This window comes from Oxyura jamaicensis, chromosome 20, assembly GCF_011077185.1.
Source record: "Oxyura jamaicensis isolate SHBP4307 breed ruddy duck chromosome 20, BPBGC_Ojam_1.0, whole genome shotgun sequence".
Lineage (NCBI taxonomy): Eukaryota > Metazoa > Chordata > Aves > Anseriformes > Anatidae > Oxyura > Oxyura jamaicensis.
In genome coordinates, this window is record NC_048912.1 from 15,811,570 (window position 1) to 15,837,041 (window position 25,472).

A 25,472-nucleotide genomic window follows, 5' to 3' on the forward strand; every position below is an offset into this window, starting at 1 on the left:
CGTTCTCCGGAAGCGGATGTGACGCGCAGCAGCTGCCGGGCAGCTGCGTGAGAGGCCGCGCGCCGGTGGCTGTTCCCACAGCCATGGAGGCTCGGGAGGCGCTGGAGGAGCTGCGCGCGGCGCTGCGCGCGGTGCTGGCGCGGGTCAGAGGTGGGGGCCGGAGCCGGTTGGGCCGGGTTGGGCCGGGCTGGGCTGGCTGTTTGCTGGCTGAGGCCTATGTCTGCCTTTACAGAGGGCGAACCGGGTGAAGGCCGTGAGCCGTTCGAGCCCTCGCGCTTCTGGGACGCGCTAGGTACGGGCCGGGGAGCGGGCCGGTGCTGCGAGTGCCGGGCTGGGGCGGGCGTGGCACCGGGCTGGGCCGCCGGACGGGGCGGGGCTCCAGGCTGCAAGCAGGACTCCAGCCGGGGCTTTTGCACTTGCCCTCGGCTCCAGCCGTGTTGGCGTAGCAAAGTGGTAGGCCGTATGGAACAGTTCTCATAACTACGTTTTTAAAGCTCTTGTTCTCTGTTAAAGCCTTCTAGAACATTCTGGTGAATGTGTCCTGGACCAGGAGACAAATGTGATTGTAGATATCAGTACTGGCTAAGTGAAGTAACTAGAAATTAACAGATACATAAAACATGCAACGTGTATGGCTCAATTACACCGAGGAAGTCTTCTAAGTGGGATTTTAGCTTATGGCTTTTTCATGCTTGGTAAAAAGAAACAGTAATTGAGTAGTAGATGTTAGGGTTAAGGAGTGTCGGAGAAGACATTGCTCATTTATCTGCTCTGTTCTTTTGCCTTTTACCAAAGATACTTCTTAATGTCTTGTTCCCACTGTATCCTTTCTAAGGTCAGACATTCAAAGAAACATCACAAGAAGCTACAAAGCTTAGTCTGGCATTCTCAAGGTCTCCACTGCCTTCTGCAGAGGTGAGTAAAAGCCCCCTACAGAGAATGAAATTTCAGCGTATGTGACAAATTTCAGGTATCTTCCGGTTTACTTGACTAAAATGAAGTCTCATTGGGTTCAGCACAAAAAAAGGAACATCTGTGGGAGCTATGTGTTTTAGAGAGTATTTACCAAATCCAAGAATTGCCTAGAGAACTGGTCCCTATAACTTAGGGGGACATACCAGATAGATGTATTCTTACATCTTTTTTCTTAAACATCTGCAACTGGTTGCTGACAGAGACAAGATATTGAGCAGTATGGACTTTACTGCTAACAAAGAATGGCAATATATTGTCTGTTAATTGAGAGAAGTTTAACACGTGGATGTTTGAAGGAGGAAGAAAAGACCTCTAACTCAGAGTAATGGTTTAAGCTACTTCTTCCTCTTTTCGCAACCTTTGAACCAGGCTACTCATAATACATACAGTGAGTTTGGAACTCCAGAAAGTGATTTTCTTCTGTTTGTAGGCTTCACAGAAACTTAAATACTGTACCTTTTTGTTCTATATTTGTTTCTCAATTATTATTATGACCATAACTATGCTTCCCCCCTCTTTTTTTTTTTTACAAAGTAATGTGGATGTGATTGTTCATGAGACTTTCTAAATGAAGTGTAGCCATGTGATATTGATACTTTTGCCTACCCGTTTTCAGAATTGTCAGAAGCTGAGCGAAGATGTCCAAAACGCCATTCTTGCAGTTGCCACAGTGTACTACTGGCTCCCCAAGGGCCAAGGTGAGATAGTAACAGCAGGAAGTGCCAATTCTTTCACCAGTATATAAAGAAACCCAGTATTTCAAATCGTAGCCGGAGATCGGGCATCTACAGTAAAGCAAGCTAACGTGAGCAGAGTCCCATTGTCAGCTATTCTACAGACTTGCAACATAAGTGAACCACTTGACCATCTAGTTCTGCAGATTTCAATCTGTAAATGAGTGATAATGTAGTAAGTGGTATAGTTGTTTGAGCATTCATAGTTATAAAGTGTTGATATCTTCATCCAGAGCCCTTTGGGAACTGAAGAAGGTATATTGCTTTCTTCAAAATACCTGCAACTTTATTTATATTGCGTATCTGCCCAAACAGCATTCTGCATGTTCATCTATGTCAGTTTCTTTCTGGCAGTGCTCTTTGTGGCAACATTCTTGCTGTTTCTCAACCAGGTACTACTCTTCGGAAGATGGTACGAGATGCTACCACTGAAGTAGTGGAAGGAATGATCCAACTCACAGAAACTATTCTCATTTCTCCATTGGAGAGGTAGTAACTTTCCATTAAGAAGGAAGAAAAAGTTACAAATATTTCTATCTGTTAGGGAGCAGCAAGTGCAGACTTAGGGGAGCACCCAACGGGAAGTGGGAAGGCAGAAGCTGAGCACTGTTATGAAGTAGGCAAAGGCAGCAGCTTCACCAAGAAGGGCCCATTCCTCCAATATCCGATTGAGTAGAGCTGTGCTGGTGAGGGTAGACAAACGTAGTTGAGAGTCGAAATCACCAGACAAGTCCGTAGCAAGAACATCAAGCTGGAAAGTTAGGCCAGAAAAGTCAGGATCAGATCTGGAGAGAGTAACCAGCACCAGACACCATCCAGTGATTGTCCAGCAAGTCCATTCCAGTGAGACAACCTCAGAGTAAAATAAATTTAACCCTGTATAAAGCACGGTGTTTTAATAACTCTACTGAGTTTAGTTATTAATTGGAACAAAAAGAGGAGCCTCTTAAAAAGACCTCTGAAGATGGTCTTTTGTAACGGCCTTACATTCCTAATGATGTTTTCCTTAGAGCACAAGAATTCTCCATCCCCCTGTGTCAGAAAGCGAGCAGGGAAGGCAGAAAACTGGGATGACTGAGCAAGGACCTGTTGGTTAAACTGAGGCACAGGAAGGAAATGTACAGGCAGTGGAAGCAGGAACAGATGGCCAGGGAAAAGTACAGGGATGCTGTTCAAATATGCAGGGATGGGATCAGGAAGACCAAGGCACAGATGGAACTGAGTTTGAAAAGGGGATGCAAAAAATAACAAGAAGGGGTTCTATAGGTACATTGCTCAGAAAAGAAAGGTGAAGGAGAGTGTACCCCCCTCTGATGGTTGCAAAGGGTGAACGGGTAATGACAGACGAGGAGAAGGCTGAGGCACTCAACTTCCTTTCCTCAGTCTTCACTGCCAGTCAGGTTTCCCATGTCTCTAATTTCCCTGAACCTGAAGATGAGGGTAGCAAAGTCCCTCCCACTGTAAAAGAAGAGCAGGTTTGAGACCACGTGATGAAACTGAATGAATACAAGTCTGTGGGGCCTGATGACATGCATCCCAGGGTCCTGAAGGAACTGGCTGATGGAGTCACCAAGCTACCTACCATCATATATGAAAAGCCCTGGCATTTAGGTGAAGTCCCTGGTGACTGGAAAAAGGGGAAACATCATTCCCATTTTTAAAAAGGGTAGAAAGGAAGACCTGGGGAACTACAGACCGGTGAGCCTCACCTCTGTGCCTGGCAAGATAATGGAATACATCCTCCTAGAGGCAATGCTAAGGCACATGAATGCCAAGGAGGTGATTTGGGATAGCGACCATGGCTTCACCAAGGGCACTTCGTGCCTGACCAGTCTGGTGGCCTTTGATGATGGAGTGACTGCATCAGTCGACAAGGGAAGACTGACCAAAGTCATCCACCTGGACTTGTGTAAAGCCTTTGACATGGTCCCACATGACATCCTGATCTCCAAATTGGAGGGATATGGATTTGAAGGCTGGACCAATGAGTGGATAAGGAATTAGCTTGACGGCTGCACCCAGTAATGGCCAATGGTTCTATGTCCAGGTGGAGGCTGGTGATGAGTGGTGTCCCTCAGGGGTCTGTCCTGGGATCAGTATTGTTTAATATCTGTATCAATGACATAGTGGGATTGAGGGCACCCTCAATGAGTTTGCAGATGACACTAAGCTGAGTGGTGCAGTTGATACAACAGAAGGAAGGAATAACATCCAAAGGGACATGAACAAGCTTGAGAAGTGGGCCCACGTGAACCTAATGAGGTTTAAGTGTAAGGTGCTGTACCCGGGTCGGGGCAATCCCGGACATGAGTACAGACTGGGAGAAGAGTACATTGAAAGCAGCCCTGTAGAGAAATACTTGGGTGTTCTAGTGGACAAAAAACTTGACATGCGCCAACAGCATGTGCTTGCAGTCCAGAAGGCAAACTACATCCTGGGCTGCATCAATAAAGGTGTGACAAGCAGGTTGAGGAAAGTGATTCTCCCCCTCTACTCTGTCATTCTTGCAGTGCTGTGAGGGCTCTGCCACTTGGAGTACTGCATCCAGGTCTGGGACAGGACTCAGCACAGGAAGGATGTTGATCCATTACAGTAGGTCCAGAGGAAGGCCACAAAGATTATCAGAGGGCTGGAGCACCTCTCCTATGAAGGAATTTCCATGAAGGTGATTGATACCATTTGCATTGGCTGGAAGTTTTTGCCTTTGAAGTGAACATTGTGTGTCATGCGTGATGACTGTGTGACTCTACAGCTAGTTAGTGGACCACTGTGCTTCAGGGGAGGTATTACACATCCTCTCTTTTCTGATAAATGCCACTGCCTGTAGGCAAAGATCATCAGTCTCTTCTGATTTGAAGAGTTTCTGGAAGATAAATAATACATCTAAGCACCTTCAGAGGCCGTTGTAAGAGGCTACTGCTACTTTAATAACTAGACAGAGTAGGAGTTATTAAAATACCTCTTGCTTTATGCAGATGTGAGATACCAGTGACAAGCTGGTTTGCTGACATCTTTCCAGCAGACCCTCTTCTAGTGCACAGAAAATACAAACAGTCTAGCAGCATGGTGCTATTGAACCGAACATTGAGGGTCTCTGTTTTGTTTCAGCTTGTCTCAGGAACAGCTTATATCAACTGGTGGTGTGTGGGAAGCATGCGAGCAAGTGTCCAGCCTGCCACGAAGTGAGTACTGTATATGCAGAACAATGGAACTAGGATGCGTGATCTTGAAATGTTGATAGTACTTTTGAGGGGCATTTTAGCTAGTAGAATAGAGGCTTACTCATTCTGTAAAACCCTACGGTTCTTTGAAGTGGATAAGCATGGAAGCCAGGTCAAAATCTCTGTATAGCAACAGTGCAGCTCTGAGGTTTGCAAAAAATTTGACCCTGTGAGCTCAAGATCTGATGGTTGCAGACCTAGGTGAGTGTTGTTGGAAACTGATTTGAATCAGTGCAACACTACAGTTGTCTTCCTTTTTGTTTTGCAGATAACCAGGCAGCAGTTGCATCAGCTCTGGCTGCCTGTCTGAGTGTGGTCAAGGATGCTCTGGAGGAGATGGAAAATGTAAGGAAGCCCCTTAGCCTTTGAGGAACCTGCAGTGATAGACTGCAGTGATGGTTCAGTGATAGATCACAGAGATTGTTTTATGTACAGGCTTTGATGTAAGTTAGTTCTTATATGACCAAAGTTACTGTTTTATGTCTGGATCTTACCAAGTTTTCAAACCTGAGTCTAGTTTACCTTATATGTGGTTTCCATGAAGCCATGTTCTGAACTGTGTGTGTTTGTGGTTTTAGGTTGATGTAAGAACGGCACTATCTGCCATGGTCTTGCTGTTTGCTCTGTTGAATTAGTTTTTCTTAATGCAGTCTTATTAACAGAATTAAGCAAATGAGATGCTGGTTGAAGAGGGATTCCTCCATAAATTATTTGTTTTCTAGATCATATTTTACCTTTCTTCCTGGGTATTGCTGGAATGGATGTTAGGTTCTGGGTTTTCAGGGCATCTGTATTCTCAGGCTCTGGTGGAAGGGCAAGACCCCTACAGTGATATCACGGAAGATGAAGAGCTTGGCTTTCGGGGCAACAGAGATACCTATTGGTCAGAAGCTGACCGGAAACTGCTTAGCTCCTGCATGGGATTAATAAAGGCTTCCAAAGCTTGCCTGAAGAAGGTCTTGAGTGTAGTGAAGGCTTATGGTAAAGCTGAATCTCCAGAGCAAATTGCTCAGCTGGATGACCTTGCAGACATTGCTAATGAGATCAGTCCAAGGTAAGTAGGTCTCTCCCCGTGCTGCGTTCTGCTCCAGAGCAGTCCCTTTATTTCTTGAGGTCTAGAAAATGGACTAGAAAAAACATTATGATACTTAAGCTGTGACCAGGTGGTGGAAGGAGGTATGATGGGAAAACTATTATATCATAGGCTGTTGAGAGTTGTGCAGGTTAAGAAAAGAGTATGTGCTGCTGCTAGGGGTGGAGCTGTGAGTAGAAATAAGGTGGAAGTGCCACACAGACACCTGAGAAGGTGGTGAGAAGTATTCAGTGGGTATAACCAAATGTCTCCTTGTCATGCCCTTCTATTCCTGACTTGCAGTGAGGAAGGGTTACCAGCAGGTCAAGGGAGGTGATCCTACCCCTCTGCTCAGACCTGTTGAGGCCACACCTGGAGTATTATATCCAGTTCTGGGCTCCCCAGTACAACAGGGACATAGAACTACTGAAATGAGTTCAGAGAAGGGCTACAAAGATGATTAGAGGACTGGAGCACCTGTTGTACAAAGACAGGTTGAGAGAACTGGGCCTGTCTAACCTGGAAAAGAGAAGACTGAGGGGAGACCTTATTAATTATCTGAGGGGAGGGTGTTGAGAGGATGGAGCCGGTCTCTTTTCAGTTGTGCCCAGCGACGGGATGAGAGGCAATAGGCACAAACTGAAGCACAGGAGATTCCGACTGAATATGAGAGGGCACTTCTTTACTGTGAGGGTGACAGAGCACTGGAACAGATTCGCAAGAGAGGTTGTAGAGTCTCCTTCTCTGGAGATGCTCAAAACCCAGCTGGATGCCATCCTGCACAATGTGCTCTAGGTGATCCTGCTTGGCAGTGAGGTTGGGCTAGATGATCTTCAGAGGTTCCTTCCAACGTCAGCCATTCTGTGATTCTGTGACTGAGATCTGTGAACTGGGCAACTAGAGGGCTTTCTTCCATTGCACTTCTCTCTTCTATTCTAGTGTTGATGAGTTGGCACTGAGCATGTATCCACCTGTGAACCAGCTGGCTGTGCGACTCAACGTAAGTTTCTACAGCCTGCATGCAGTTCTACTTGCTTGGCTGTAGTGAACGGGAGGAAATTAAATTGGAGGAAATACCTTTGTCAGGGAGACAAGGGTATTAGTCGCTGTCTAAGTAACATGCTTTGAGGGACCGAGAGTCCCCTTTAGTTCTCACACACTTGTCTTCTTTCAACTGGAAATGCATTCCTCATCTTTATTTCGGGGAAAAGGATGTCTGCTCTAGCACTGCCTCTTAATGCTAATCCATAGAGATATCCAGTGACAGTACCTCAGGAAAGTGAGGTCTAAGGCTGCCAATGTACCTTACATCTACTTTTTTCCTTGGGTAATTTAGGTTTGCTCAAATAAAGTGATCTAAATTAAAGAAAATATTTTTTTTCACGATGAGCATGGTTAAGCCTATGTTTCACTTGTTAAGTGAAATAAGCTGCTCAGAGACGTAATGTCCATTGCTTCCACGAGAAGCAATCTCCATCTTTGGAGATACTCAAAATTTGATGGGGCAAGGCTCGGAGCAACTTGACAGAACTATGAGGTTTGCCGTGGTTTGAGCAGGAGGTTGTACTTAGGTGACTTCCAGGGGTCCCTTCCAACCTAAATTAGGTACACATTTTCTCATATCTGAAATTCTTTATTCTGGTTTCATACGTTTTGCCAGTGGCTTGATTTTTGTCGTTATTGTTATAGTTAATGATGTATTGCTTAAAATCAAGTTGTATTACAGTGAGTCACTTGCAACTTCATCCCTTACTATCAGTTACCAAATTCTAACAGACTTACCTTTTTAAAGAAAAAAAACATACTAATGTATACTTTAAGAAATGATTTGTCTGTATTTTTACCTGTCCCGGTCAGCAACAGGTCAGGCGATACTCCCATCTGTGTTAGATGGCTTCCTTTTGCATCAGGATCTGTGGCAGTTTTACTGATTTTTGGCCGTGTCAGGCATTCTTGCACCTTCCCTTTTTTTTCCGATGTTGCTGGACCCCCTTTTTCCATGTTTGGTGTACTTTATTTCCCTTTTGTTTCTTTCTAGGCTGCTAAATTGGCCTCAATATTAAAGAAAGTCTTAGAGATTACAAAGTGAGTATGAGTTACAATTTATAAGCATGTGTTGCCTGCTATGGAAGTTGATATCTTTCTCCCTCCTGTCAAAGATGACTTGTTTCTAGGCAGCAAACACTGCCATTTTGGAATAATTCTGATGTTATCCAGTTGAAATGGGATAGGAATAGGATGTCAGGAATTAAAGTGGTTGCTGCTGAAGATGGACACATAGGTGTCAAAGTTTGGAACTAGAGACATGGGTGGTGGTTCTTCCTGGCTCAAAGTACTATGCAGCTATAACGGTCCTGTTTTAATGATGTGTTAGTTTGGGACTTTACAATATGTATGTGTTGTGGGGGTTTCCAGATACATAGATATAAAACCCCCAAGGTGGCCTTCCTAATGAATTTCCTCCACTTTTGCAGGACAAGCCATGTCTGTCCACCATCAGAGGAAGGCTGGGTGCAGTTTCTGACTGGTGCAGTAGATCACAACATGGACAAAATCAAGAACTTCACACAGGGTGAACTTTAGCTCTTCTGTGTCCACGTGTAGCTCCTGCTGGCCCTGATGTATGCCTTTTCAGTGAATCTGGCCATTCTCCAGCTGCAGGGAGAATGATGAGGACAGTGCTCTTAAGAGAGAACTTCAATGCCACCTGGCAAAACTCACAAAAAATCACCCTTTGCAATTGCAGGTGGTGTCATTTTGCTTGGACTCTTGGGATGGTGCAGTGCTGAATCCTACTGTTGTGAATGTGCCCAGCTTTTCAGACATTACAACGGCTGTGGGGTTCAAGGAACAATAAAATGCTGCTAGATTTGTGTGGTTAGCTGCATCTGTTTTCAGGTGGCAGAGAATATACATAGAATAATAGGATCTTGCTGCTTTTGCAAGCCAAATGAGCCGTTACAAAAGTACAATGCTGATATTTTCTGTCTAACCACAGAGAAGAGCGAATTATCTTCCTCTCTTCTGTTCCGTAAGAAAGCAATAGAAAATGCTGTCTGCTGCTTTACCAACTTCAAGGATCTGTAGGATATTAGTACATCTCTAGAGAAATATTACATCTATCATCACTTCTAAGATAGGCTTTTTTTTGCCACAAGGGAAGAATGACTAAGCACTGGTGAGTTCAGTGGGTATGCACAAAGAAATGTAGCATCTGCTTGAGCATTTAGCCCATCTTTGTCACAGGAAGGTTCAGCTTGCAAGATCTGAGAGTGGATATAGTTGCAGATGGGAGAGAGTTGAGTTTGTATGAATAATACAAGTCGGACATGGTTTTAAATATAACTTTAAACTTTTAACATCTATGCTTGCCAAAGGTCAGGAGGACAGACTGTGACCACTCTTGCAAATAGGAGAGCTGGACTTGTTCTAAAGCTGGGCATCAGGCAGCTGCAACGTTGATACTTTTGTAGCTCTTCAGGTTCTGGAATTGAAGGCAGGTAAAATTCACAGTGAGTCTTCTGGGCCCTGCTTCAGTGGGAGTGAATGAGATACGCAGCTGTTGAGTGCTTCCAGGCTGCACAGAACCCAGCCTGAAAGGCAAGAGGGGGTTATACAGGAAGTACACCTCTTTGCATTTCTTGTTCGCAGGGCTTAGGAGATGCATTTGTGAGGCATGAGCGTGATGCCAAAAAAATAGGGGGTAGGGTGTAAATAGAAAAAGACCAGCAGTGTCCTAAACTGCCATGATGGAATTGTGATCAGACAGCAATTTGGGAGGGAATTGCGAGGGTTGAACTCCCCACAGAGGTATCTACTTTGTCCTAATGCAACTTTCTGAGAAAAATGTTGCTGTTTCATGTGAAGGGTATGCCTTTTTGTATGACTCTTGGCTAAGTCAATTTTACTGGCTCTTCAGCAGAGAAGAGGAAGATCTGCTGAAAGTTATCTGGCTTTTCTCTTTTTCAGCGTGAAAATCTTCTGTATCACCCCTAAATAAGGGAGTGCTTCGGGCTTGTTTTTGCCTGTTTGTTCTGGGGGCAGGCCTTTCCAGGACACGGGTTTCTCTAGCTTGTATTATGTCTGTTTTTGCATTTACTGTTCTTAGGTCAATCAGTTTGCACTCACCTGTACTTCCTTTGTCTGTAAATGAGCCCTCGCCCTCCAACCACTATCACACACTTCTCCAGGGGTTCAGTGAGAGGATTCAGGAGGCTGATCTCCACTGTGGCTGGCTGGTACTGTATCATGTGTTCTGGAAACTGTTGAAAGAAGGGAATGAGCTGAAACTGCGAGAAGAAAAGAGAAACTTTTACGTTTAAAGGGAGAGGTATTTTTTTTGTGCCAGAGGTCCCAGCATGAGCTGCCAGTTGCCAGAAGACTCAAAGTGCTTTCTTTACTAGTACAGTATTCTGTAGTTTCTGTAGTTTCCTTTACAGCCTCTGATCTGTGGACTGGTGAGTGAGTTAGGAGTCATCTGGATTTCCTTGTCTTTACATATAGATGAGATAGAAGTGGGAGGAGTACTGTATACGGCAGTGCAGCACAGCACTTTTCCCAAACTGATGTCTCAGTGCTTTGAAAGAAGACAGTATGAGGAAAGCCATGCAACACAGCAGGCATCTTTCTGCTGTGACTAGGAAAGCTGTTTTCTCACCACTGCAGTACAGAATGATGAAGCAATCTAACCTTAATAATGAGAGGGGGATCACAAATGCTGATCTCTTCCTGTGCAAAGCATATGTAGGAGTCCTTGTCTCTCAGCATGGCAGTCAGCCGGAGCAGATGGTTCTCTCCCAACTCTTTTATGTACTGTGAGTAAGGCACAGAGGCCTGCAGGGTGATAGCTGGAATACAGAGTGGTGAAATAGAGGTGACAATGCAACTAATAGTGAGTTCTTAGACTGCGTGGCTCCTAGGAGTGTTTAGCACTAAAAGTTGCAGTATCTAGAAGCTTTAGTGACCCCAACTGAACCTGCAAATTCAAAAATCTGTAGGGTGATCCATCTAACATGCTGCAGCTTGTTTTCCTCTTCTCCCCACCAAAGTGATTTGTTTGAATAGCCTACAATCAGCTTTCCAGCCAGCCCTTTGCAGACATAAAACTAAGTGTGTTTTTCCTAAATGAGAGGACAGGATATACTTTTCTGTCCTTAAGTCCAGTAGAGACCTTACCTTCGTTGCTCTTGAGGATGAAATGAAACTCTTTCTTCCAAAGTTGGGTAATGGGTGTGCCACCATAATGTAGAGACTGGGCCCCAAGTACCAAATGAGTTTCCTTCTCTCCACCGCTGGGGTTAAACACTTCAACAGAAATTGGAACATCTTGTCCCAGTAGCAGAGAACTATTGGACTGGAGTTGAATATAAAGGTTAGCTGGCTCTTCGTGGGCAGTAGTAATGGAGCTGAACTCTGTTTTGCTGCTGGTAGTTGTCTCAAGTGTATTTATTCTTCTGTAGACTTTGTCAAGTATTTTTTTTTCCTGAAGAGAACCTGTCACACAAAAAAAAGGGGGAGGGAGAGGGAGAGCGCGAGCATGTTTCAGTGTTATTTCCTATGTAGTAATTGTAAAGCAGTAAATGCAGAAGAATGGAGTTGAATTGTCCCAACAGTACTGTAGACAACTGTTTCTTAGAGCATAGGGAGACATCTCATTGTGCTTCTGGTTGGAGCAGATCGAGAATTTCATCTGACAGCACGTTGGACTTGCCTAAAAGATTCTACTTTGAAAGAATTCTATTAGTTTTTGAAACACTTTAGTGCTAACATCTGTCAGAGTAAGAGAACAGTTGCATCTCTGTAACTGTAGCTATGGTGCAGTACTATCTTGTCCTGCAATAGATCGCAGCAAAGAAGACAGCATGCCATAGGCTAAGATGAGATTGTAGAGTTGGGAAACTGGGCAGAGTAATAGATTTTTAAAGGGAGAGCTGCTTTTTGAGGGAGAGTCATTGAATAGCCTGAGTTGGAAGGGACCCACAAAGATCATCAAGTCCAACACCTGGGTCCCCAGAGGACCACCCAAAGAATCAAACCATGTGTCTTGAGTGTTAATCCAAATGCTTCTTGAACTCCAGCAGGCTCATTCCATGACCAATTCCTTGGGGAGCCTGTGAGAATTTAGACTGTTTGGGAGCACAGCAGTCCTTTTCAGGAAGCTGGAGTCTGAAATGTAATACAAGGGTGATGGGAGATGAATGTACAGAGTTTACAGGTAACAGAAGTCAAGAAAGGAAGTCTTCCAGACAGGAGAGTGTCTGGTGGAGAAATGCCTGGCTTTCTGGTGAGCTGGTAATTAAGCAGGATGAAACTTTGGGATATGACCTGTACTTTGATTCTGTAGACTACAAGAGTAAGGTGTTCTTGTGCCGTTCAGGATGGACGAGTAGTGAGAAGTGGATGACCATAATGCTCTGGTATGGCTCTACAGTGTAGGCATGTACTCTTCACTTGTAACACTAGTAGGAAATGTGTTTAGATACTTTTCCACCCCATACCTTCAGGATATTTGTAGTTGTGTGTGATATCCTCACAGCGTTCACTGCCCACACTCTTGGTGCTGATGTTGTTGCCAGTATACTTTGTGCAAATGCAAGCTGGCTTGAGGACGCCATCTGCTTTGTGTATCCAGACATGGCACTTGGCATTTATGGCAGCAAAGAAGTAGCAGACATCATAATCCACTTCAGTGTCCCCTTCTTTGATGGCTTGAACAGGGGCTGGCCCACAGAAGGATGCACCTGAAGAGAAAATGCAGCCCAATTAAGAGTTAGATGCTAGACCCATTCTTAGAGATCCACAGGATGCACAAACCAAAAGAGTTAATGATGATGTAGTGTGTGATGTTCTAGGAGTGATTTCCTGCCCTTATGCATCCTCCCATTGGAAACTGAAGAAGAAAGGAATATTGACCTGCTTTATTTGCTCTCCTTTTTCCCCAAGTCTGTCTTTGATATCTTACCTTTGCTTTTCTCCTGGCATGTGGCATCTAGTGCCTGCCATCCACTGTACTCTGGTAGCAAGTCTGTTCGAGCCATCCAGCATTCGTTCCAAACGTGGAAGGTCCTGTGAGAGACATCATGTGCTTATAACAAGATGCTGAGCCCTGAGGTACAGGAAACTTTTAGCCAAACCACAGCAAATTAATGCTCCTTTGAAAGAACTCAGCACACAGGAAGATACCATGTTTTTTGATGGAAGTGTAGTTTCTCCAGATGGTTTGGGTTATCATTCTTCCTTTGTGGACCCTAGCAATATAGCACTCTCCACTTTTGGTTGCTGAGATTCTCGAGAACAAGTTGAGTACACTGCAACTCAGCTGAGCTCTCTCTAACTGACCTCCCTGCAGCTGTTTACCTTTTCAATTTTTCTCTCAGTCGCTTCCTAGACCCAGGTATTATCTCAAACTTTAGTTTGGACCCAGCCGTGTTTTCTTACCAGACTCGGGCACTCTTGTCATGTGTAAGCAGCATCCCATTTTCGTCATAATGCTCATCCACATTCAGACTGCTGTTTGTGTTGTGAGCCCATGTGAAGCCTGTGACAACCCTGGTGGGAATTCCCAAGCACCTCAGAACTGTGCAGAAGAAAGACGTGTGAATCAGTTGTGCATCCTGCCTTAAAGGTATCTTTGCTGGTAGATGTAGAGCTGGTTTTGATACTAGGCCTATCAGAATGGCACTGGGCCTGATATCTGGACTTTGCAAGCACCACTGTCCCTTCAGGAAGTAAACTGTCATAGGTGCATTCAGTGAATGGTGTGTACTAGCACTCTTTTAGCCCAAAGCTAGCAATGCTGAATGCTGATGAGTAAACTCTGAGGATCTGCCTTGCACCTGAAGATTAAAGGTTATGTTACTGGTATCTGTGGCTTTCCAGGAATTCAGGCATATGCTAGAGGTTCTGTGTACCAGATAAGGCTTTACTCAACCCACAAGTCTTTGAACCACAACCGTACCTGAGCACGTGACTGCAGCAAACACCCAGCACTGCCCATAGCAGACAGGTTTGCACTGCAGTGCCACCCACTGCCGGAGGATGGGGCTGCTGCCCAGCCACTTGGAAGGGGATGTCCCATCATTGTATTTCCCGGTCCCATATTCTGTCATGATTCCTCTAACCTCATCGCAGTTCAGCTTCAGGGAAGGAGGAGAGAGAAAGATGAATTAAGGAATTACATCTTAGTAGGTAAACCATATTCTCTTTGATGGAACTACTTCCAAGGCAGCTGAAACAAAAAAGATTTTTTTGTGCAAAACATGGAGATCATGACTGGCCAGAGCAGGTGCAAGTCTCCCTTGAGATTTATTCAGTAAGTGTGCTGCTACTGCTAAGAAATTCCTGCAGCACTACTTTGCTGCAGGAATATCAGGAAGGGCTGGAGATAGGTGGGAGATGTTGTTTGGAACAGCCCTGGGCAGACTTACTGATTAGTCGGTGGGTTGCTGTAAATTGGGATTAAGAATATACTAGCCTGTCTACATTCAGATCTTCTCTGCTAGGGACTAGGCTGCTGACTACTCTCCTTACCATGGCAGCAACTGTGCGGCAGATATAAGTAGGGTTCTTGCGCTGAGTGTGATCCTTGTCTTGTTGATGGCGTTCACCTACGTCCAGCAGTGTGAAGCAGATGTCCACAATATCCTCCTCAAACTAAAATGAGAACACAACAGCTTGGAAAATGTGGCCTTAACGTTTGTTCTCTGGAATCCCTGCAAGGGCTTGTAACTGTGCAGACTGTTTCTCCCTTTCTACTGCTAGTCTTATATAGGTGGGCTGTGGAGGAAAACTCCAGGCAGAGATTTGAAGATGGAAAACAACATACTAAAGGCAGAACTGCAGCTTTTTTGAAGCATAGTGAGAAATGCACTGGCACGATACTGCATCCTATGACTGAGCGAAACTCCTGATTTTTTTCTGGAGCACTCTCTAGGTTGGCACAGAGGTACTGGTTTAATCTATTGTCACTAAAGTGGAATAGAATCCAGGTCTCATCACTGGCAGATTAGTCTAGGGCAAATTGGAAAATCTTGTCCTCCCTTTATCTGTAAAACAAACAGTATTACTAAGCTCTGCAAAATGATTTTTTATCTGTTGATGAAAGGAAGAGACAAATCACAGCCCTTCTTCATAAAAGGACTGGCTGAGAAAGTAGCTAAAATTACATACATTGGATTATGGGACTCCTTACATAGGTCCCTGTTCTGCATGTTCCTTGAGAAAGACAGTGGGTGTAGAGAACAGGCTCTTTCACCAAAGCCACAGAATGGCAATGAATTGCATTCTGTACATACAGGAGATAGAAACCCTTCCTCTGCTGGTGGCTGTAAAAGAACACAGACATATTGGACCTCTTACCTGATTGAAGTCCCAGGGCTGTGCCAGGACTGCATTTTCAGTCCCACAGTAAATGACACCCTCTTGGTTTAGAATGTACTCCTGCCGCTGTGCCTCATTAGCCAAGAACACTTCATCATCTAGAATGGAGGAAAAAAGCATAAAGAGAAAAGCATTCTTGGTGTCAGATGCCCTTGCATCAGCCGACTACGCTACACTTAGGCAGTCCCTGGCATTCTACCCTGGGGAAATACCACAGATTCTGAATTGGGCAGGAAAGAAAAATTTCATTGCAATCTCTGCTCAAGTAGGAGAACTTCAGAAAGATCCTACAAAGCTAGGCTATTGTACTAGCTAGCTCTTTTACTCTACTCGTTATTGACTTCTCTGTTCTCTGTTCCTAAGAAAGATCCAACGGCATTAATCAAACCAGTTATAATCTTAACTCATCCTTAAGTCTCTACTATAGGAAATAAATTATTGAACTGCTTTTTCCTTTACAAGACCACAGGGTTCTGGCAACAGAGTACTTCAGGAACAGGGTAGGAGTGCTGAGGCAGGTTGCTTCAAGCTGTGCTACCTGTACAAGGCCCTGTCTCCTTCCTGAAGTGCTGAGAAGAGCAGGGCAGGAGTAGGGGAAGCACTGAGGAGAGGGAAGCACTGGGTAGGGTCAGCCTCAGCCTTTCCGGAGGCAGAGTGTCAGAGCTCAAAACTGTTTTTGTGAAGTGACTGATCCCAGACTGCTTTTTTTTTTGTTCCTGACTCCTCACCTTGGCACCAGGGATTAAAGAGAAGGATGAAGTTTCCCAGGAGACAGTAAGACTTGGAGGCATGTAAAAGCAGAGCATACTGGCCAATGGGAGCATTGGCAGGCGTGTTCACAGAGATGGTCCAGGAACATGGCTCCTGTTCTTCTAGTGCTGCACTCCACTGCTTCTGGTCTCCCAGACGGGAGATAGGAAATTCAACCTGAGTTCCATCTGTTTTGGAAGGATTCGGTCCTGCAGCAAAAGAGATCTGGTTTCCACACGCGCATTGCCACCCCCTGCAGATTTTAGGGACCATGGCTAGATCTGGAGTCATAGCTATCCTTTCACGTGGGACACTTCGGCTTAATGCCTACCTTAATGCTGCAGTATTAAAGCTTACTGAACCTTCCTAAGGTTAGAACAGGACTAAGGCCACCTTGTTTGATAGTGGAATGTGTATTTTATAGAGTGTAGAAAGGAGGAACAGCCAGAATGGTGCAGGTCTGTTGCTCTTGGAATTCAGTGTCTTGTGACAAAAGTCACAGTCAAATACTCAAATTATGGTAGAGCAAGCTGGGAGTGGATGGTGCTGCCCTTCTCAGGGCTCTCGCTGAAAAACACTCAGTAATAGAAAACATCTGTAAAAGACTAGCTGAGTTTGAATATTCCTAAACCAAAAGTCAGGAGTGAGGGGAGATCCCACGAGTACTTTCAAAGAGCAGTGAGCTTCCATTGGTTATCATGCTGCAATGTGCTTTGGGAAAAAGATTTAGTTTTGACCTTGCAGTCCCAGCAGCAGGAGACTGCTCTGGCTTAGATAAACAGTTTGTTTGCCTCACTTCTAAATGTGGGCACATCTGTCCAGCTGTGGAGATGCCTTTTGGCTCTGTTCTTCAGGTGGCTGTTGTGCAAGAGCTCTAAAAGATATGGTAATCATGTTACCTGTCTGTACTATGAGGAAGGTCCTTTTCAGCTGCTGCAGGTAGTTGTGTACTGGAGATGAGAGGCTCACTGTGATAATGAATGGCTGCCCACGCCTCACCATAAGCCTTTTAGTGCTGATTTCTTTTGTGTGGTGGTTATTGTTGTTCATTGTGATCTTGAAATCACATCTTTTGATGCTCAGACCTGTAGCATGAGAGGAGATAGAATGAGCCTGAGGCTGTGAGCTGCCCACACTCTGGCCCTGGGTCCCATCCTGATACAAGCCTGTTTCTCCACTCAGACAGTGCTCCATGCCTTTGAGACTTTCAGTCCAGTAGCTGTAAGGGCCTTCACTGTGAGCTTGGTTGTTCTCTTATCAAGTGGCTAACGAGCAGCTTTTGCTTATACCTTAACAATGTTAGGTGAACCAAGTGACTATAAAAAAGCTCCTTCTGCCCAGAAATGGACATAGAACAAACCTGATCCTTCAAATGGTACAGCTATTGTGGTTGGTATTGAGCATGCAACTGTGACTACAGGTGGAGTCTTACAGTGTGTACTCCAAGCAGCTTTCTTCCATGTGGATACGTGGTTGAAATTGTGCACAGGAGACAAGTTGTCACACACCTCTTACATTGTGGATGCGAGGTCTTCTAGCAGTTGCTGTTCTAGATATATCTGCTGTGCATCAGAGATCAGCAACTGGTCCAAACTTCACTGCTGGTGCAAATGCAAGGTGGCTGTGTAGTCCTGGAACTATACCGGATCACAGCAAATAAAACACTAGTTTTTCCCTCTTTGTACTACACTGTAATCTTGCGTACAGAGGTACTACAGGAGACAGGAGAAAGTCATCTGTCTCATATGCACGCATCATACACATATGTGCCTCTGGTGCCAGAAAGAAAAAAAAAAGTCACAATTTCAGGCACCCTGTTCTTATCTAATTTGGTGCTCAGTGGCCTTAGTATGATCACCTACTTGCACTTTTCTTCTGGTTTTGGTGGTGTTTTTAATCTTTCCAGACTTTCTGTGGAAAAGCAGACGGCATCGTGATTTCTCTCAGCCTTGGAATCATCCTGACCTCACTTACATCTTCAGCTCTCCAATCATCACTGAGGTCGTTGAATTTGTGAGTCTTAACAGCTGCCCTTTATATGACGCATCCAGTCATATACCTCCTGTTTCAGACCCAGGTTTCTCTCTTTGTTCCAGCTAGATAAGATCCACAGAGCATTCCCCTCCTGTCTAAACCCGCTGCTCCCATGCTAAAGACAACTATTTTTCTTTGCAGTTTTTTTTTTTTTTTTTTTTGTCTGCTTTCTCCTCATGTTTAATTTGCCTTGTCTTCTTCATTGATACCTTGATACCTCCCACCACTGTTGTCCCTTCTCTGTTGGTTGTGGAAGCCCTGCTGCATTGTTCGCAGTTAACTCTTGCGGTCTGGAGTTCAGGTCCCTTTATAGCTGTTCCATACCTGTGCTGGTGTAAACTTTACAGCACCAACTCAAAGCTTGTGTGTTCTGTATTGTGAAGATGTCTGCTCTAGCTGTCTTGTAGGCTGCTGAGTTGTACGCAGTATGGGAGTCTGGGTTCCTCTCCTTCATATGACTTTTCATGGATCTTATTGTCACTTTCTTTAAAGTTGCTTGGAACCTGGACCCTCTTCTTCTTCAAGTGGCTAAAACAGTCATCTCTCCTCTTCAGTTTTGTAGTCTGGTTTACATTCCTTTTCCCCACCCCCACGTTAAGGATAACTCTCTTGCTTCCAAACTTTCACAGCTGCTTCGTACTCCTTCTCTCTATCTACTCTTAGTCATTGATACAAGCTTTTGTTTTCTCTGTTTATGTGAAGTCCGTGTGAATTGACCTCCCTCAGACTTAGTCTCCTGCACTGTAAGAAGCTCCTCTCTCCCTCTAGCCTCATGAACACTGTCTTGGAGCAGGGACAGACAATCAGCAAATGCTTGGGATTAGCAGAGATGGTTTTCACTTACCTTGGCCCATGTCTGTTTCCCTGGTGCTGTGGAAGTCTTCAGCTCTTGCTTGCTCTGGTGGGCAATGCTTCCTTCCTTTTTCATTTAAAAAAAAAAAAAAAAAAAAAGAAAAAGAAAAAAAAATTGCAAAGTTGTTTGCTCAATTTCTCTATGAGGGGTGGGACATGATGTTGCCACCTCTCCTTCATCTTATCTTGCTGACCTGCTGTGCAGAAGTCGAAGAGTCTTTTTATCTCTCAGACCATACTAAAGAGCAGAAGGGATGACTTTTCCTATATACAGATGAGGTTAAATTCCACAGTGGGATGTGAAGCCTTTAGAAACCTCTAGATGGCAGTTTCTTCAAAGAGCTGTGCTTTAGGGACCCCAGAGTAGGAAAGGCAAATTTTGGTTTGGCCCTAAACAATGTACAGAACGTGCTTCAAATATTACTATTGAAGAGCTGCTCTCCAGGTGTGATTGTAAGATGCTTAGATACTAAATCCTTCAAGAAGTAAACAAGTCAATACATCCAGTGCCCTTGTTCCTAACTTTAAAATGGGAAAACACTTCAAAATGAGAAAACTTGTTTAAAGTAAAAACCTAAAGATCAGAATTCCGGTAGCATAATGCAGTTTATTCAAAACCATCATGCTTTAGTCTTGGACTAAATAACATAGCGTTCTAAAAGTTGCCATAAGATGAAAGGAAGTCATAGAATCATAGAATGGCTTGGGTTGAAAGGGACCTTAAAGATCATCTACATCTAAAACCCCCTGCCATGGACAGGGATGCCACCTGACTAGATCAGGTTATTCCGAGTAGTAAAGATGAGGGAGACAGCTTTGGAAAAGTTGTAGAGGAATATGAAGATACTGAATGACTAGGCCATAATATAGCAAGTAGAGATTAGTGTAGACATATGTACAATAAGAAAAATGAACCCGACCCTTATAAATGCGTTGATGCATTTGGAGGTAGATGTAGTCATTCCAGAATGACATTTGGATTTATATTAGATAGCTGATGCAAAATACGGTCCTATGTTCCTGGCACTTTTCTTATTATTTGCTTATTAAACTTTATGCATCAGGTAAGCTGAAGACAAATTCTCGTAGTAAATTAAGGTCTATGCTATAAATATAAAAATTCATTTTCATGGAATTCCTGACTGGTTGAAGTTAGAGATCTCTGGAGGTAATCTTGTCCACCCCTCCAATGTGAAGCAGGGCCGCCTAGAGCAGGTTGCCCAGGATCATGTTCAGATGGATTTTGAGTATCTCCAAAGTGGGAGAATCTACAACCTCTCTGGACAACCTGTTCCATTGCTCAGCCACTCTCACAGTAAAAGAAGTCTTTCCTGATGTTTAGATGGCACCTCCTGTCTTTCAGTTTGCTCCCTATTGCCTCTTGTCCTGTCACTGGGCACCGCTGAAAAGAGCCTGGCTCTATCTTCTTTACGTGCTCACTCATATATGTTAAGATATCCTTGAGCCTTCTCTTCACTAGGCTGAGCAGTCCTAACTCTCTCAGCCTTTTCTCATATGTGAGATGCTCCAGTCCCTTCATCATCTTTGTGGCCCTTTGTTGAACTCTCTCCGTTATGTCTGTGTCTCTTTGGTACTGGGGTCCCAGAACTGGACACAGCACTCAAGGTATGGCCTTGACAGTGTTGAGTAGAGGGGAAGAATCCCCCAGTCTGCTGGCAGTGTTCTGCCTAATGGCAGTGTTCAGCCCAGGGAATACCATTAGCCTTCTTAGCAACAAGGGCACATTGTTAACTAGTTTAACTTTTATTAGTAAGCATTGAGGTCACCGCATTTGCAGAAATCAAGAAAGCCTAAATTTAAGCACAGTGGGGTGATGTTCCAGAAAAGTCCTGGGTTGTGGTGGTGGTGGTTGATTGGTTGCGTACTTTTTCTATATCAATTATATATGACTTTAATATATATTTTGACCTTTTTTTATAAAGAGCTGAACACAGAATTTGTAGTCTTCAAGCGTACATATGTCATAAGCTTTTGATCATGCTCAAACCTCTGACTTTCTTTGCATGATCAGTGTTTTTTAAATGCACCTTTGCAGAAATAATCTCTAATCCAAGAGAGTGGTTTAGAAACAAGCAGGTATTTACCCCATCACCACTGCACTAGTGGCTGTGTGTACAGATAGTACCATTTCTTCATCAAAACTGCAACTACAAGTAGTATTTACTAAGTAGGATGCATTGATGAACACATAGTAAGTACTTCTCTGTTCACGGTTTACAGTCCCTTTGTGTCTCTTGTAACATCAAAAAGGGTCTAAAAAGGAAATCTGCTGAAAGGCATAACGCACAAGAGAGACTTCCACAGGCAGCGCTCAAGTGCTTGTACTGGCATTCCATCTAGTGAGAATTTGCAATCTGAAATTAGATACCTGAGATCTTCCATCCAAGGTCTGGGAGAAGTCCAAACCTCTACTTGTTTCTAAAATGCAACAAAAGCATAAGCTTGTACAACTTGCCAGACTGGATCAGAATGGAGGTTCATCCAGTCTAATCTTGTCTCTGACAGTACGCAACACTAGATGCCTCAAAAGAATGTGCATGAGCCCCACCCCAGCAAGTAAAGCATTGTCTTGTACTAGATGATTTTCAAGATTAAGTATGTCATGATAAACAAGATTTAATTTCACTCTGAGAGTTCTTGTTAATGATAAAAAATCTTTGTAGAAGTTTCCTCCTCTCTACTTTGCAATCTAACAGGTCATTAGTGGGAATCATAGAAACACAAGATGCTATAATCTCAGTCAAGCTGCCTGTTTTATGCTGTTTTGTTTCTATACATGATACGGTTGCTATAACGCCCTCCATTACGGGTGACTGAAAATCACTTTCCAACTGTGCATTTAGTAACCTGAACCTCACTGATGTATTGTCATCTGTTCTGCCATGTTTGGAACCCTCTGAAGCTCCTCACAGTTTTTTGGTCCTGATTTAAATGGCTTTATGTCATGTGCAGATTTTCTAGTCTTTTTTCACTCGCTTCTTGCACTGCTTCTTCTGAAGGACTTCATTAAGGTCCAGGCAAGTGTTGTGATGGTTCTGTGTCCATTGTATCCCTGAAATGCTCACAGAAATTTAAAGGAAAAATGATTTATAAAATCCTTGGAAGTATTCATTCTGTGTTATTATCTTTATAGTTCTTAGGGATTCTTGGTGTTTTGAAGGTCCAAACAAAAATCCATAAAATTCTTTATCTTCTTTATTACCTTTAAAAATAGAACCTGAAAATGTTACATTAGCAGCTTTAGTGACTAGGTCTCTTTCGGAATGTAATGATTAAAAAGTACTTACAGCTAAGTTTACCTTTTATTGTGTCTACATTTCTACCTCTGACGTGGCACATCCATGAATTAGATGTGAATTTTAGTCTTGGGTGTAATTTCTTGTTGCCTTAGAGCAACAAGAAATGCTTACATTGTTCCTTTTATTTTGTCATTTATATGAACAGCATCCTCCACATTCAGTACACAAGTGTGATAGATACCATATGCTAAAGTATAGAACATGGAATGGCTTGGGTTGGAAGGGCCTTAAAGATCATTTAACTCCAACCCCCCTGCCAAAGACAGCGATGCCACCCACTAGATCAGGTTGGCCAAGGCCCCATCCAGCCTGGCCTTGAACACCTTCGGGGATGGGACATCCTTAAGTTATCTTGGCAACCTGTTCCAGTGCCCCACTAACCTTACAGTGAAGAGTTTCCTCCTAATGTTTAGACATCTAAATCTATCCTCTTTTAGTTTAAGACCGTTCCCCCTTGTCCTATCATTATCTACCTGAGTAAAGAGTCCTTCATCTTTTTTATAAGCACCCTTTAAATACTTAAAGTTCGAAATAAGGTATCCCTGGAGCCTCCTCTTCTCCAGGCTGAACACCCCGGCTCTCTCAGCCTTTCTAGCAATGCAGCTTTGGTGAGAGCCAAAGCAGTCAAGTGATTTGAAACTACCAACTTTGGCTATTTCAGGTTTAAAAAACAATTAATCTGTTAAAGGGTAGTCATTTAACTGACTGCTTGAATCAAGGCCCAAGAAACTTATCAAGATAACAATTGTGGGGAGAAACATTTACTGTCCTGGAGATCATTCAAAACCAGTTCATAATATGAATGTGTAATTTCAGCAAATGTTTACTTTTTTTTTTTTTTTTTTTTTTTAGTCATCATGGTGGAATGAGGGCTGGGCCAGCATCTTGTGTGTGTTCAGATTAAAAGAGCATATTTATAAGGAAAAATGCCGATAATTAGCTATATTTTACTCCTCTAGCTCCTATTGACTTCTGACTACGGGCTGTGTAAAGATTGTAGGTTTGGCAAAAGGTCTTTAAATCCTCCCATGGGCACTTAAACGTTTTTCTCTGTAATAATTATTAGTTTATTTGAATGGTTGTCTTATGTCTAACACAGGAAGAATGTGTGTTGTACATCACTGGACAGATAAATCTGCATCTTAACACTGAAACTGAACTAGGTGAAGTTGCTGTGGGCAGTTAATGCTGACACCTGAAATCCCAGTAACCCCAAGTGTTGCAAAGTTTGGAACTCTGCACAAGCTGTAGTGCTGATTTTCCTTTGAACAGCAGGCTTCCTTTACAAACAGTTAATTAGGATGGGGCCACGTCAAGCTCTTGTGACAAACACGGTCTCAGATAACTTCCTGGCTTGCATTTAAGAAGAAATACTGAAGGACTTTGAATAGCTTAGCTGTGTGTTGAATGTTATGACAGTCTGCATTATTGCAAGATTGAATGAGATTTTGTGAATGTAATCACTACCTCCCGGCCCTTTCTGAAATTAATGGAGAATTGTATACTCTGACTTTCCAAGATCCTGCAAGACTTAATTGATAGGTGCAAAAGCTACCTATTCCCCACTTCTGTGCCTGGAGAAATCCAAACTCCTGTTTGTGTGTCAGTCTCTCTAAGCTGACTGGTTTCAACATGTTTCAGGAACCTTTATAAGCATATGTGTGGGTGGCAAAGTATTGTAATTGATGTAATAAAACAGAAGTTGACATGTTTTGAAGATTTTGTTGGCTTTGAATCAAACAAATTTTAATGAGACCTCAGTTTAATCTGTCAGAGTTCATTTGTGTCTGTGAAACATTATTTCTGAGGAAGCTGAGATTGCATTCTTGGACAGTGCTAGGTGTTGTCAGGAGGAAAGGGGCAAATTATCTCTTAGGAAAATTCACATCTTTGCTATTCTGGTTTGTTAACTCTGCAAGGAATATATTGACACACTGCTGGGATTTAGGTATGTGTGGCACAATGCCTTTCTCTCAGAGGATGATGACCTACTTTAAGAAGCTTTGTGGGAGGAGGATGTGTAACTATTGTGAATTTTCATATATCCTTCTGATTATATGGTCCTGAGCCTCTTTTACCCACATCTTCCTGAGCACTTCTGCAAGTATTACACAGTATCTCCCTTTGCAAAGAGAAAAATAATTTTTTAATATATTTTATTCTTTTTCCCGTCTGCTTAGTGATACAAGTGTGAAAGGGAACAGGTCATAAGTCAGGAGGGTGGATACAATGGTTTTGTAAGATACAGATAAAGGTTTGGGTAAAGCATAGAGCAGCAGGTCTAGGCAGGTAACAGTCTTGAAGGTAGTGCCAGTACAAAACAAAGATACATGTCACAGGCTGCTTTTTCTCAAGTGGTCTCTGACAAGTTTGTCCAATTCTTCAGACAGTACAGTGAGAAGTTCTTGAACTGGAGCAAAGTAAAAACACCCATCATTTCTCCCCAGACCCCCACTGCACTTTAATCAAAGTGCATAATTCCAAAATAATTAGGACCAATACATTGACTGAGTTCCTGTGCTGATTATAGCTTCTGATCACTACTACAGCCTATTAGTCCTAGAATAGATTTAAACTAGAAGAGACTACCAAGCCAGAGAGCATCTAAAGTGGTATCTCTACATTTTCTTTTCAGGAAATTACCCATGTTTACACTTAGCAAAGTCATTGTAAATAATCCAAGACAATTGCTGCAGTTCCTTTATGAAGAGGGTAAAGTTTGGTGCCCTTCATTTTGGGCCAGTTTTTCCTGCAATAAACCTTCCACATTGGTGCCATTTTTTCTTGCTGTCACTTCTATTGAAAATGCAATGAAACACAGCAGTCAGGCCAGAGTTACATATAAGTCCTGAAAGCTTTTATCTGTGCTAAAGTCAGAAAAGTGCAGATAGAAAGTATTTACACCATTTATATCAATAAAGCAGTATAGGTATCAGTTTTGGCTTTGTCTGAAACTTGTTTCCAAGCTTCTTTGCAAAATTTGGAAAAGAATACTGTGTAGTAGCTTTTAAAATTGATTTCTGTTCGTATCACGTCTCGTTGGCCAAGTAATCTGCATTTCTATGTTTCTAGTCATAATAACACTTGAACGCTGCACCAGTAGCTAAGACAAAAATGAACAGATGTATAGGTTGTA

At 43.3% G+C, this 25,472-nt stretch overlaps 2 protein-coding genes across 2 annotated transcripts; one reads left to right on the plus strand and one right to left on the minus strand.

Annotated features, from left to right (window-relative positions):
• The first annotated feature begins 32 nt into the window (after positions 1-32).
• Positions 33-8,963, plus strand: CCNDBP1 (cyclin D1 binding protein 1). The gene is made up of 11 exons (XM_035344277.1): positions 33-150; positions 233-292; positions 836-915; positions 1,592-1,673; positions 2,102-2,198; positions 4,818-4,891; positions 5,199-5,275; positions 5,731-5,984; positions 6,942-7,002; positions 8,041-8,087; positions 8,477-8,963. Exons 1-11 carry the CDS (start codon positions 84-86, stop codon positions 8,583-8,585), a joined length of 1,008 nt encoding a protein of 335 aa, XP_035200168.1. The 5' UTR covers positions 33-83; the 3' UTR covers positions 8,586-8,963.
• Positions 8,964-9,332: 369 nt separating this feature from the next.
• On the minus strand, positions 9,333-19,108 carry LOC118176958 (erythrocyte membrane protein band 4.2-like). Its single transcript, XM_035344270.1, has 13 exons — positions 19,009-19,108; positions 17,030-17,215; positions 16,109-16,339; positions 15,360-15,478; positions 14,532-14,654; positions 13,960-14,137; positions 13,440-13,578; positions 12,964-13,067; positions 12,500-12,742; positions 11,178-11,495; positions 10,692-10,849; positions 10,131-10,264; positions 9,333-9,595 (listed from the first exon to the last, which is right to left on the minus strand). The coding sequence occupies exons 1-13, from the start codon at positions 19,016-19,018 to the stop codon at positions 9,445-9,447; spliced, it is 2,094 nt and encodes a 697-aa protein (XP_035200161.1). The 5' UTR covers positions 19,019-19,108; the 3' UTR covers positions 9,333-9,444.
• Positions 19,109-25,472: the final 6,364 nt, after the last annotated feature.